Here is a 13,267-nt window from a genome sequence, read left to right as displayed (position 1 = left end):
TAAGCAATCAACTTTAACTGTCTTAAGCCTTTGCCACGGCCAAGGCCTACTTTTGGACTGCGTACTGTTGATGATGATGATGATTTGGTTGAAATCACTAAAGGTGGCACGGTAGGCTTAGTCACAGGGTTGGCGTGTTTAGCTCGGGAAGGTCGTATTCTCTTCGGTCGTAATAAAGAAGTCTGATACATTTGTTTCAGACTTCTTAACTCCGCTAAAATGTCTAACAGTACCGTGACAGTTTGATTTTCACACCCTTGTTTCTTTGCTGCTGCTTCTTCTTGTTGTTTTTTTCTTACCTCTTCTTCTTGCTGTTGTTGCTGTAGGAGAAAAGCTTGTTCCGCTTCCTTTTGCTGCTGTATAAATTTCTCCAATTCTTTTTTCTGTCTCTGTCTAAAATTCTCCACGTGCGGTAATGAAGGAGACGAAGGTTCCGGAACAAATTCTTGCGAGGTAAGAAAATCCACAAAATCCCAATTCACCTTTTCTGAAAGTAAGTCCGGGTTCCCTTGGGCGGTCTCCACTGCTGGTGCACCCCAATTGATCGTTTTCTGAGTTTCCGTCATGTTGAAAGACTGTCGCATGGATTGACCGCACACAGGCGCTAGCGAATCTATATAGACCACGTGACGTCACATACTGCTCTCTTCCGATTGGACGGCCCATGACTGAATTTTGTAACGCGTGTTTGGATTGGTCAATGAACTCAATTCGTTTCAATCCTTTCTCTCGCTATAAATAAGCGCAGTTCACTGCATTGATTCACCTGTTCTCGGCGCCTCAACATGTGGACCGACGTTCAATCTTCTACGCTTGTGTCTTCGATTATGTTCAGGACGGACATACCGATGTATGTCCGATCCAAGTGGACAGTTGTCCATAGGACCGACACCAGCCTATGGATACGTAGGATTTACGTGGAGAGGCAAGGATGCCTCAAAAGAGTTTTAGTCTATGGACCTACCATTAAACGAAGCCTAAGACGAAGAAGATGTCGCAGATGCCCTTTATGTTAAGGGCATATTAACATAAACCCAAAGGCCCTTTTCAGGGCCACTCATAGGTCTCGAAAAGATCTTGACTTTCAATTGCCTAGCCCAATTTTTTATTTTTTTTATTTTAAAAAAAAAAATAGAGACCCCCCCTCCCTGTTTAAATTTTTTGCCTGTTCCCTTTCCATAGACCCATCAGATCGGGACCGTATTAAAATAGGGTCCCGACCCTGTTCCATTTCCCCTTGTCCCTAGATAGGCTCACACAGTATTCCCATGTTCCATTCCCCTTGTCCCTAGACAGGCCCAAACTCTATTCCCATGTTCAATTCCCCTTGTCCCTAGAATGGATATTTTTTTTTCTCCCATGTTAAAATACATAGTCCCCAGAGTGGATATTTTTTTCTCCTATGTTAAATTTTACATAGTCCCCAGAGTGGATATACCCTTTTTAACATGGAAGTCCCCTAGTCCCTAGAGTGTCCCTATTCACTACTAACGCTAGCTATTACATATGTCATCGCCTTTCATCTTGAATTTCATTGGGATTTGAACTGAGATTCACTTAGAACTTTTCATTCATACGACTTGTGTTTTTTAATTCTTTGATTACAATTTAGATTTAATTCGCAATGCTGTAAGCTCTTTTTTCGTATATTTTTTTACTTTTAGTCTTGGGAAATACGTTATTTGTTTAATTTTACAAAGCTTGTTGTCTTCACTTTTTCTGTTACCTATTTTAAGAGCGTAGACTCGTAACACAATTTTCGTGTGTGCAACAAAAACAAAAGCTGGTAAACGGTACAAATTTGACATTTTGGATGACATCACCGACACGTTCAAACAATCAAACCCAATCCATGAGTGAAATATTTTTCTCGATGGATTCTGGATTCACTTGGACTTGTAAACTTTGTACCAGAAGGGATGTATATAGTTTCAGTTTGAGCTGTGTATATTCTAAGTTTGAAAAGAGACTATCGTTGAGGGAAAAAGAGGAATCTTTCAGTCAATTTTTTACACATATGAGTCTTGATTTTCATGTTGGTCACAAATTTTCTGGTTCTGCATTCTTAGGCACAGTGCGAATAATGTCATTTGTTATGAATGCATATATGTTTGTTTCTTTTGGGGGGGGTGAGGAATTTTTGTGCCATGTTCAAATATGTCTTTTTGTACTGCTGTTTATATGTACCATTGCTAATCGTCCCCATTCTATTATCAGTATAAACAGATGATTATGGGTGAGTCCTTCATAAATTCTAAATTTTCTTGAGTGATGTTGGTGTATGAAAAGGTTAAAATAGACACTCTGACTTAAAAGAAAAGTTTCGAAAATGTGTTTTTATTTCAAGAATTCCTTCAAATTTGGTTACTAAATTATTTCATATTTTTAAGATAAAATTTGGTCATTAAATTTATTTTCAGTTTAAAAAGGATTAGATCATGGATTTATTGACTAAGTAAAGATATTTGACTTAATATTTTTATCCTTACTGTATTGATGTTAAAAGTTAATAACTATACCAACATTACAGTGTACTTCAGACCTCGTGTCTCTCTATTATGGGCAGCTTCATATATTCAGACAGTGGTACAGGACATTGTACTACACTTATCTGTTGTTGTTTTTTAAAACATCTCGTGTATCTTAAGGTCAGTGTTTTTTCATTACACCAGTTGTACAATGCACAATTATATATGCAAGTTTGATTCAAATTATAATTAAATGATGTATACCCCGATTAAAATGTTGTCAGTGAATGTTGGGAGTTTACACAGTTCCAACTTCAAAAGGAGATCTATTTTTTCCTGGGTGTTACGCATATTTAATCTGCATTGTTTCTTTGTTAGTCATGTCTTTTTTAGAAATAAAATTATTATTTTATTATCTGCTATGGATAATTGTATTTTGGACTTCACCTTATCCAAACTCAAATTCAGTTTTTACCCGACTTGAATAAGTTTTTTAGTTTTTTTCTGTAGACAACTAATACAGAGCTAATATTTTCTCTATGAATATGTGCTAGCTATGATTATTATCTTATTCTGAGTCAATGACATTGTGTTTACTATGTTCTTTATTATAATTTTAGTAATAGACTTTCTAATTATAACTAAGCTTTTATCTTGTGGACAATGTGTGCCTTCCTGAATGATATTTTCCATAAGGTAATAGTTTTTTTAATGTGTATCTGATATTCACTGTTACCTGAAGTCAAGCAGAGGACTATATAATATTATTTTAAAAGATATTATTTATTTGGGCTGGAATTTATTTATTGAAATTATTTATTCACTGGAAATACAAAGTACTTATCTAAAACTATAGTCTTGGAAAGAACTGGGAAATGACATGGGAATTCAAATAAGGATATATTCTTAGATTATATTATTGTGATTCAACATAAGACGTTTGGCACATCACTAAGACACAGGCCACCAAAGCACATCAACACTTCCAGCATTAGATTTATTTTAGAATGACACCAAAGTTTGCTCAGAACTTTAATCATTAGGACTTGTGTTCGAAATTCTATACTTATTTGGGATTTATTTCGCAAAATCCTAAGTTCTTTTTACATCTTTAATTTTGAATTCTTGGGAAATAAATTATGTGCTGAATTTTATAAAACTTGTTTATTTCTCACAGATTTCTATCACTTATTTTAAAACCGTAGAGTCATAATATCAACAGAAGAATACATCCATTATATGTTTACAAGATACACGTAGCACAGTTGAGACTGGGAAGTAACTGGAAGCTGAATTTGGGTTATAAATGAGTTTTAGCCCCAAATTGATCTAATTAGAGCTGGGGTTGCTATCCTTTTGAGAAGTAACTTTGAATTTCTTATTCACAGAGACCGATGTTATTGCCAGGGCAGATACGCTCTCTTTTATTTATAAAGTTAATGGACAGATATTTACGCTAGTGAATTTATATGGTGATAATGATGACAATGATGATGATGTTGTTTTTATTCATTTAAATGAGAATATTACAAATTTCGACAAAATGAATGCTGTTCAGGACACAGAGCTCGATTCTCATAACATCCCTCATGAAAAACAGTACTCCATGGCCAGATACTCCATGGCCCGAACAGTACTCCGTGGCCCGAACAGTACTCCAGGACACCAAGATCAATTTGACTTTTACATCCATGCTGAACAGAAAAATCTGACAGTAGAGTATTTACTTTCGCGACCTGCAAACCCTGAAAAATAGAGTAGACTGGATTATTTGTTACTCTCCGAAGACTTTTCAAATTCTATGGTCTCATCTATTATTCCATGTTATTAAACAGATCTTTCAGCAACAACACTAAAAGTGTCTATATGTACATTACCTAGAGGTTCTGGATACTGAAAATTCAATTTCAATTAATTAAAAGAAAATAAATATAGGATTTTTTAAAACAAGAATTAATGAACAAAACAGTCAAAAAAAATAGTATTATGAAGATGATAAGAAAAACCCACTTTAGGTAAAACTGACTTGAAATGATCAGTTTTTGTTTTGAAATCCTTTAAATAATTCAGAATAAATTGGGTATTCAATGGCCAAGACAAAACATGACCCAACAAAATATGGAAAATTGAAGTTGAAATACACACCTGATATACTTTAGTGAATCAAAGTAACAACTTAACTATTATAGAACCCCCCCCCCAAAAAAAAAAACAAATAAAAAAAAAACAACAGACTTAGATGAAACGATGAAAAGAAATGTGGAAAATATATTATCGAGATCAAAAGCAAGGCGGTATGAACCTAGCGAATACAAATACAAAAATATTTCCTTAATCTCGAAAAGAGAAATTACATTAAAACAAAGAAAAATTTATTATGGAAGATGGAACAAGCGTAATAGGCCAAAAAGCTATTTCAATTCAACATAAAGATATCTGAAAAAAATCCGCAAAAGTTAAAACAATAATAATTTTGAAACTCATAACCACTTTTAAACCATGCTAAAACAAAATACGGATTTTGAAAGAAGCTATAGAGACATCACACCGAGAAACATGAAAAACCCCGTTCTAATTGGACACAGCATTAATCTCTATCGCATTATGGTTTCTGATGCGTTTCCATATCGCAATTAAAGCGTTGAAATAAAATCGAATACCTTAACCATACTTTTAAAGCTTTACAAATTCCTAACGCGTTGGAAATAATGTCTAATACTCTAGATGCATGTTTGAATACGTTAGTTGCAACTATTAACACGTTACTTAATCACGTTTTTGATGTGAATGACATGCGAAGTATGACCTCATACGACACTAGATTACTTAAATACTTTTTCTACTGACAGATCAAAAGTTGCGCCGTTGGACTGAAATGAATAATAGCAACATCATAGACTGCGATAGTCGATTAGCCTCTCAGAGAGTTGATCAATGTTTATGATTTATATGCTAGATTATTGTCCATAATTTATTTGCTAATCTTAACCGTTCAACCTTCGCAGCCGACCACACATGTAACGTCAACGTTCCAGTTTTTGTTCGCGAGGTTAAATGAGTACCCGAGTACCCCAATAATCCGTATATGTAGGTATTGTGTAACGAGTCATGTACATTTATAGGTATCATATCACAAGCCACATGTATTTATCTGGTATTAGGTAACGAGCCACGTGTGTTTATGTGTATTTTATAACGAGCTAAAAATCCTGGCTATCGAAATACATGCATGTTCTGACTTGTATGCAAACATTTGAGGCCAAATGGAGATGGGTTATTTCTTTAACTGTAGGGAGAAGGATGTAGCAAAAAGTTTAAAAAAACATTCATGTATGGTAACAATTTTGATCCAGTCATTGAAGTTAGAATGACTATTTGGACATTCTCATGATAGGGTGCACATTTTTGTAGGTATTATGGGAAAAATACACATGGAATTTGGCAGTTTGCTAACAACAGTTTTAGGATGAAAAACTGGCTTGGATTGTACCCTAGTCGACCTCAATGTTTCATGGCTTCTCTGCAGTCAGCAGGGGTGGGGTTGGACGGGTCCCAGACGGGATCTAATGGATTTCTTTGATATCTGTAAGGGGCAGGGTGGGGATAGGAGATCCAAGAAAGAAAGATACAAGAAAAAACGTGAAAGAAAAAGTAACGGCGAAAAGTCACAGGAATATGTCACAATTAACTACGGGTACAGTTATATTAATTTTTCTTTCATAAGTTAAAATGAATTCCTTCTGAAAATTTCGAATCATGGACAGGTTAATTTTCACACTACACAGAAAAAGTAAAGAACCTGCTTTACCGCAGATCAAACTACTTGAGTTTATGCGATAAGTTATTTAAACAAACAAATAAACACCAAAACAAAACAAAACAAAATATAATGGGCTCAGGATTGAGTAAGATCTCTTGCTAACGTCCCAGGACATGTTCATATTCGACTATGAAAAGCTCATGTTTGCAAGGTACTGGGTCGAGGGCAAATGAGAGAGAGAGAGAGAGAGAGAGAGAGAGAATAGCTTTTTTTCCCTGCAAGGCACATACTCTACTGGAGGTGGGGGAAGGTGTTCCGAGTGCTCTAAGGAGATCGCCTGTACAAATCACTGTCATCTCGCTCTGTCCGCGTGGGTTCGAGTCTCGATCAATGTGGATATGTGAGAAAGCTTATCAGTAGCTTCCCTTGGGTGGGTAGTTTATCATGTGTTCAGAAATGGCACAGGTAGGGATCTTGGTTCTATACCAAATGATTCAAACTGCTGAAAACTGTCATTGATTTATCGCTTGAAATTTAAAATAGAATGTTTGGAGAAAACGAACACTACCTAGGTATGTAACTATAACGGAGTATTTCAATACAATATTACCTTGACTGATCAAGTTCACACTCTTCTCGTAGTAGCGTTATACCGTGCTTGTGTGTATGTCTATGTTTTAATGAAGAACCAACATTTAAGAATTAATATTTCTTTACTTTCTAAACAGTAAATTCTGTAATGAGCTCTAATCAAATAATGCTGGTTATTATACTTTTGAATTCCGTTAACTGAAGTACATATTTGTTCAATACGATTCATAATGTGGAAATAAGATTCCCAAGTTAATATACATTTACGTTTGTGCGATTGAATTGTCCCTATATGTACATTTTGGATTATTTATACCAACTATCATGAGTTTTGATGCCAGGTGATGAAAGCAAACATGGAGGAACCATAGCTTTTTCACTGTCTGTTTGACAACTGCGTCTTATTTTGTAAAATTGAAAGAATAGTTCAGTTAAGAAATGCATACCGGCTGACCTCAACCTACACGTATAAAACAAAACTAAGCTATGCGAATAAATTGTTTAAATAATTATGATAATACCATTTAAAACCAATGTACGTAGACTAAGTCTAGACTACTATTGTTTCAAGCTAATTCCGCCCCCCCCCCCAATTCCAGCATGTACTCTCCCACCCTGCAGATTTTAAGACAAAACATCAATGATATAAAAATGCCCAAAATTTACTCATTTATTTATAACTCAAAAAAGATTATCAACACTATCTTCAGCAGACGAGATAAACAAAAACAACAACAACAACAAAAAAAAGAAAAAAAAAAAAAACAAAAGGTAAACAGAACTGAACAAAAAGAAAGGAACAAGAACGACCAAAGAATAAATGAATACCTCTGCTCCTATTGCAAGTCGGACATGTGGTGCACAACAATCCCAATTACCACAAGAACCCAAGAGGAGTATTCGAACAGTGCAGAGCATAATCCTCGCAATATCACTTGTCAAGGAGGAATTCAAAATATTGTATTGTGCAGCTAAAACCACACAGAAATGTACGTGTGCCTGCTGTACGACAATGGTCACAAGAACCATCGACGTACACATGACACAAACTCATTCGACGAAACGTTTCCGGACGCCAAACGAGTGTAGCAGGAATAGATCATCGATGGCAAACAGGTTTAGTTGATGTCTCTTGTTGTCGTACATATTGTAGACGTACACTTTTGTTTTGGCCTTTAGCTGCACGATAAATGGCATGGATATGATTATAGTAAATGATGGCTAAATGTGTATGCATGTAGTTGATGACACTCAATAAAAACATCGACTGTTCAATACTGCTCTAGGGTTCGTGTTGTAAATTACGTGCAATAGGAGTAAAATTAGTCAACATGGTTGTCTTACTGGTCGGAAATATGAACAGACAACGATTTAAATATTTCTTTTGATTCTTTATGCTCTTCAATCCCCTTAGCTGTTAACGCTTTTTGTGTGTTTTTATTCAGTTTTTACGACATTGTTGAAATCTAAGAGTCGGTTATACATGGAACATATTGGTGAGATTAGGATTAATACGGCCTACGCGTTTTTGAAGTTTCTGTATTTCAGGAACTCACCACACCATCTCTTTCTAAACAAGCCAGAATGCTGCAGAAAAACTGCTTCTGACCTCCGTTGTTGGGGTTCTTCCGTTTGTTTAATTTTCGCTCATGATATTTTCCATTCTGCCGTATCGTTCTTTTCAGCACAAGCTGGAACCACCATGAACTGGCTAAAAAAAAATCTGACATTAATATTTAATAATCTGGGCGATACGATATTTGATAATAAAAAGTTCATCCACATTTTTTAGCATTTCCTTGCACGTGACACGTGCGTGATGTGAAGAGTAACTTTTCCATCGTTGATGTTAAATTCGTCATTCGATTGCCAAACTTGTTAAATTTTCTCGATTTTTGGGGAACAAGTTAATTATGCCGGTGCACTAGTTCGAGACACATGGAAGACTTATTGTTGTGAATGATGGATAGTCTCCATAAATAACTTTAGGTCGGCACTAAAGTTTCAATTTCTCTAATATCGATTCCCAGAAATATGTAATGATACCACTGCTTTCTCTGATGGAATCTGAGACTTTGCTTCAAAGGCATCGAACGTCCTCGTCACGTTGCTTCTGGTTTCTCGTTAAAACGACGTGATCTTTTCATGAGTGTTGATTGCAATATTACTAAGTTAAATCTCTTGATATGGATCATCTCTCACTGTGTATGTTTGTGTAGGTAAAAATAAAAACTATGTGCACCGAGTTTTGCCGTTTTGAGAACTTGCACAAACTCGCAACGTTACATGTATCATGAGACAATTCTAACATTATATCTACTGTTTTCAAAAACTTGAACAGATAAAAGTCCTACAGTATTATAAACGTGTTTTAAGTTTTTACAAACTCACAAGTTTACAGCGTAATACAAATCAAAGCTTCATACATCCCCAAGCTCATTAATTTTAACAAAATTGTATCTAAATATTGCTGCTGTGAAAAATCAATTTTTAGGTAATATGGTTCACTGCGATGTCTACAAAATCTAAGACATGATTTTTGTTTATCGGTAAAAACGTTCTCATTAATTGACGAAATTTTCAATCCCTTCACAGTCGAATCTGCCTCAAAGGAATTTTGACCGTCCGATACAAGACCGAGTTCACGCTATACCTTTGCAGAAGGCAAGCTTAACTACAAAACTATTTATATAAATATAGGTTGACTATAAAATTATATATATATATATATATATATCTTAGACTTGTGATGAATGAAAACATTTGCCCACTGTATGGGTTGTGGTTTTAGAATATTATCTTGACGAATGGCAAAGAAACACGATATTTGCTCAATTCATAATTGTGCGAGTTTACAAAGACCGGATTTTCTGTGGATGGATCTTTGTTAAGGTAGATATTCTTTGAGTCAAATATATGACTATTTCCTCATGTGAAGGATATACCTTTGGGATTTTTTTTGTAAAGTGATCTTGAAATTTATATGTAATGTTTTGTAAAGGAATATATACAATAAAAAGAAAGTGTCTTGATATGTTGTTTTGTATTTCTTTTTACTGTGATGAGATATTCACACGTATTCTCCTCTCTCTCTCTCTCTCTCACACACTCAAACCATTTAGGGAGTCAAATTTCCCACATACATTCAGACATCATGAAAATAATAATAATAATAATAATAATAATAATAATAATAATAATTTATTATTGTTTCTTTGTTACTTTGTTTTTGCAGCTTTTCAAAACTTACATACCAAACACATGAAGTTTTTCAAAATTACACGCAAAACATTTGACTTCTGACGTAGGCCCCTTATCTATTACACTATCTAAAGAGACTTTTATTGTATGATCAATAGTGTCCTATGTCAGAACAGGCATGGGGGTAGTCTGAGGTAATTTTGTCACTTAGTATATGTTCCTTCAGGTTATTGAATTTTTATTTATTTAGTATTTTCAACATTAAGCTCGCGTCAGCCACCTGTGGACAGTTTGTTCGGAGACACTAACAATGATTTTTTTGGGGTAATTAACGTGTGAACTGTTATGGTGTCAAAAATATAGTGTGTGTGTGTGTGTGTGATCATGCATTTTGTTAAGCATCAGTAGCACCACGGACGATTGACCCTAACGATTCGCCGTCTATATTGGGTCGTTCAAGTGAAGTAGCCCGGAAATGTCCGAATGAGTGGAACCATAGTAACAAAAAGTTCTGGTTGTGTTGTCTGTGACCCTGAAGAGCCCCGTGCTTAGCTTACACAACCAATGTCTTTCATCAGTCACGTTTAACTGGCACGTGTAGTTGTTATGCACCCGTTGTCTTATCAGTCACGATAAAATGGGGTTGTTTTGAATTGAAGACTGTATATATATATATATAAGGACATTCGCAGCGCAGGAAATATATGGATTCAAAGAACGGTTTCATAGATAAAAACCCTGTTTATTTGCATCAGGAGCAACTGCTGGATGGAACACAGAATTATTACGGGTCGCAGAACGGTCCAAGGCAAGGATTTGTGCAGATACCGGTAGAATCAATTCCAGATCGCCCGCCAGCGGTTAGTTCAAGTCATGGTGAAGGGTCCATTCTTACTGTCCACGATATAAATTACAGTGTCCCTGTCAAGACCAAAACATGCTGCGGCAGAACAGTGGAAAAGAGGATCTTGAAAAACATACAGTTAGTATATAGATATACTTTTTGTGCTTATAAATATTATTTATCGTGACTTGCAGGTTTTATCCTTGGACTTGGTCAGGGAGAGTGGTGAAGAAGGCCAAGGGTACATTTGCCGTTTATCTTAACTGGGAAAGATTACAAGGGCTCGTATCGTTGCTTACAAGCGACCTGTCATATGACATGTAGATTGTAAGCAACGACACGAGCCCTTGTAGGAAAGACAATTGGCACTGTCGTTATTTATATAATTTATGTATTATTTACTTGAAGCTATTCGTGCGGCTACCTGATCAGCGAAATATATACCCCTTTTTTATAATGATCACCTTTAAGTCCATTTATGCAAATCACAATGGTTAAAGCTAGTACAGTGCTTTCTGCACATTGGTGCTGACGCAAGCAAAATCTTGAAGTTTAAAAAAACAACAGGTTGAAGGAAGAAAAAAAAAACAATCATACCAAGTCCAGTATCAGAACGGATAATATGAATAATTCTGATGAACTTTTGTCACTTTGCTTTTTTTTCTTTAGGCTATTGACCTTTTTTCAGCATTTAGCTTGCGTCAGCCACCTGTGCATTCACACAGTAGATCTATGTAATATAATTCTTTCTTAAGTCACGGTAACAAAGCATCGACTTAAAATGTACATTCTTTCAGTAAATGTAACACAATTCTTTCTTTATTCAAAAGAAAAGCTTAGACTTATAAAAAAAAGTTGGACTCCATTCTGGTCTTTGCATTACCTGTTGACATATTTCCATTTAGCCACAGTGATTAATATTTAATTCTTTACTTACATCATGGCTCTCTATTGATAACAAAATCTTAGACTGTTAATGAAAATTTTAATTATCCATATTTGTTTTCTCATGGGGGAACCCACTAATTGATTGATTAGTCATGTATTTTTTGTGCACACCATATGATAACTATTCTAATACAAACTTTGAGACACACCAGTATCATTATGAATATTGTCAGTGAATGCAGCAGTGCAAAATTTAGTCCATGGCTGCCATACAAAATAGATACTATGGAACAATTTCCTTTTTTCAATGGCGTTTTAAGCTTGATAAATCAGATGCCAAACCTGTCATGGTATTAATGGGTGTGTGTTATGAATTAGTGCAATATTTTAGGCTTGATCCTAATGCTTTGACTGGTCTCCATGCAGATAATCTTTTCTAGTGTGGGCTAACGGTGGCAGTGCCAGTTGTCTTTCCATAAGTTAGCACATGGTGGCTATGCAAATAGCCGCTCCCCCAACAAAGTAAAAGCCATACAAGTCATATAGGCATTCAGTACTGATTGTTTCAGCAGTGGGTGTAATATTTAAGAATTTGACTACACATACCTTTAAATGGCAGTTACTCATTTTATTTTGATCATTATACATCCCTGTCCATTGGTCGGGTATTATATACACACTCCCCAAAAATGGGTATGGCAAAGTCAAAGTATAGGTTTTATATAGACAACATAAACTATGCTCAATATCAGATAATAGAAATCATCCAAAATAATCTTGAGCCTGCTAGTAGCAACATTTAGAGAATTTAGTTCATGTATCATTGATAATGGACATCCAAAATCCTATATTTCATGATCTGTTAATAATATCAGTAGGTTTCCACCCTAGTTCTGTATATAGCATATACATAGGATTACTGTTCCACAGCTTTATGATACTTCTTATTAATTTGGTTTGCAGATTTTCAATAATTGTGATACTTTCAAATCCCCAAACTTCAGACCAGTGTTTCTCGTTTCTTAGGCAATTTATGGTATATCATTGAAAAACTGCACAATCAGCACATAAATTAAAGTGTTGTGGAAGGAACTCGTCTAATTCCAGATATTCATTTATGTTATGAGTTCTTGCATTAAAGTCTCCCATTAAAAACATTTTTGTTCATTGTACACCTATTAGTAATTTTTAATGCGAAAATATCAATTTCTTCTTCAATATATAACCTTGAATCAGATGGAAGAACATATATGATACCTAAATTAATGTCAGTTTGAAAACCAGTTTTTTCAACTTTAAACCAAGGTATGTAATCTGGTTCAGATTCAGTGATACTTATAAAAGGAGAAATACAATTATTTACCAATATTCCCAATTTGCCACTCTTATGAGATATCTTTCTTTCGATTTTTAGACCAATAAGTATATCCACACAATTCATTTGTATCAAAATTGTCTAGCTTTGTTTCACAAACACAAAAAATATCATATTTTTGGGCGAGTTCTCCAAAATCA

General features: G+C 35.0%; 1 protein-coding gene and 1 long non-coding RNA gene across 5 annotated transcripts in view; one reads left to right on the top strand and one right to left on the bottom strand.

Annotated features, from left to right (window-relative positions):
- Positions 1-13,267, top strand: part of LOC149806026 (broad substrate specificity ATP-binding cassette transporter ABCG2-like) — a 111,926-nt gene that overhangs the window by 20,834 nt on the left and 77,825 nt on the right. For 2 of the 3 annotated variants that reach the window (XM_089950877.1, XM_089950875.1), the window contains exon 1: positions 10,620-11,002. In XM_089950877.1, the coding sequence (XP_089807003.1) occupies positions 10,725-11,002 (278 nt within the window). In that variant the 5' untranslated portion in view covers positions 10,620-10,724. Of the gene's footprint in view, positions 1-10,619; positions 11,003-13,267 lie in introns of those variants that run through there. The other variant, XM_089950876.1, reaches the window with a different exon arrangement.
- LOC149806027 (uncharacterized) lies at positions 3,960-7,877 on the bottom strand. Of its 2 annotated transcripts, none has more exons than XR_016415063.1 (2): positions 7,648-7,877; positions 3,960-4,213 (listed from the first exon to the last, which is right to left on the bottom strand). It is a non-coding gene; the product is annotated as an uncharacterized LOC149806027 (long non-coding RNA). The 2 variants fall into 2 exon arrangements; XR_016415061.1 differs by lacking the exon at positions 7,648-7,877 and adding an exon at positions 6,519-6,651.

This window comes from Sinohyriopsis cumingii, chromosome 2, assembly GCF_028554795.1.
Source record: "Sinohyriopsis cumingii isolate HCF-2022 chromosome 2, ASM2855479v2, whole genome shotgun sequence".
Taxonomy (NCBI): Eukaryota; Metazoa; Mollusca; class Bivalvia; order Unionida; family Unionidae; genus Sinohyriopsis; species Sinohyriopsis cumingii.
The sequence above is the reverse complement of the archived record's forward strand: the minus strand, read 5'-3'. Positions and strand labels throughout refer to the sequence as shown.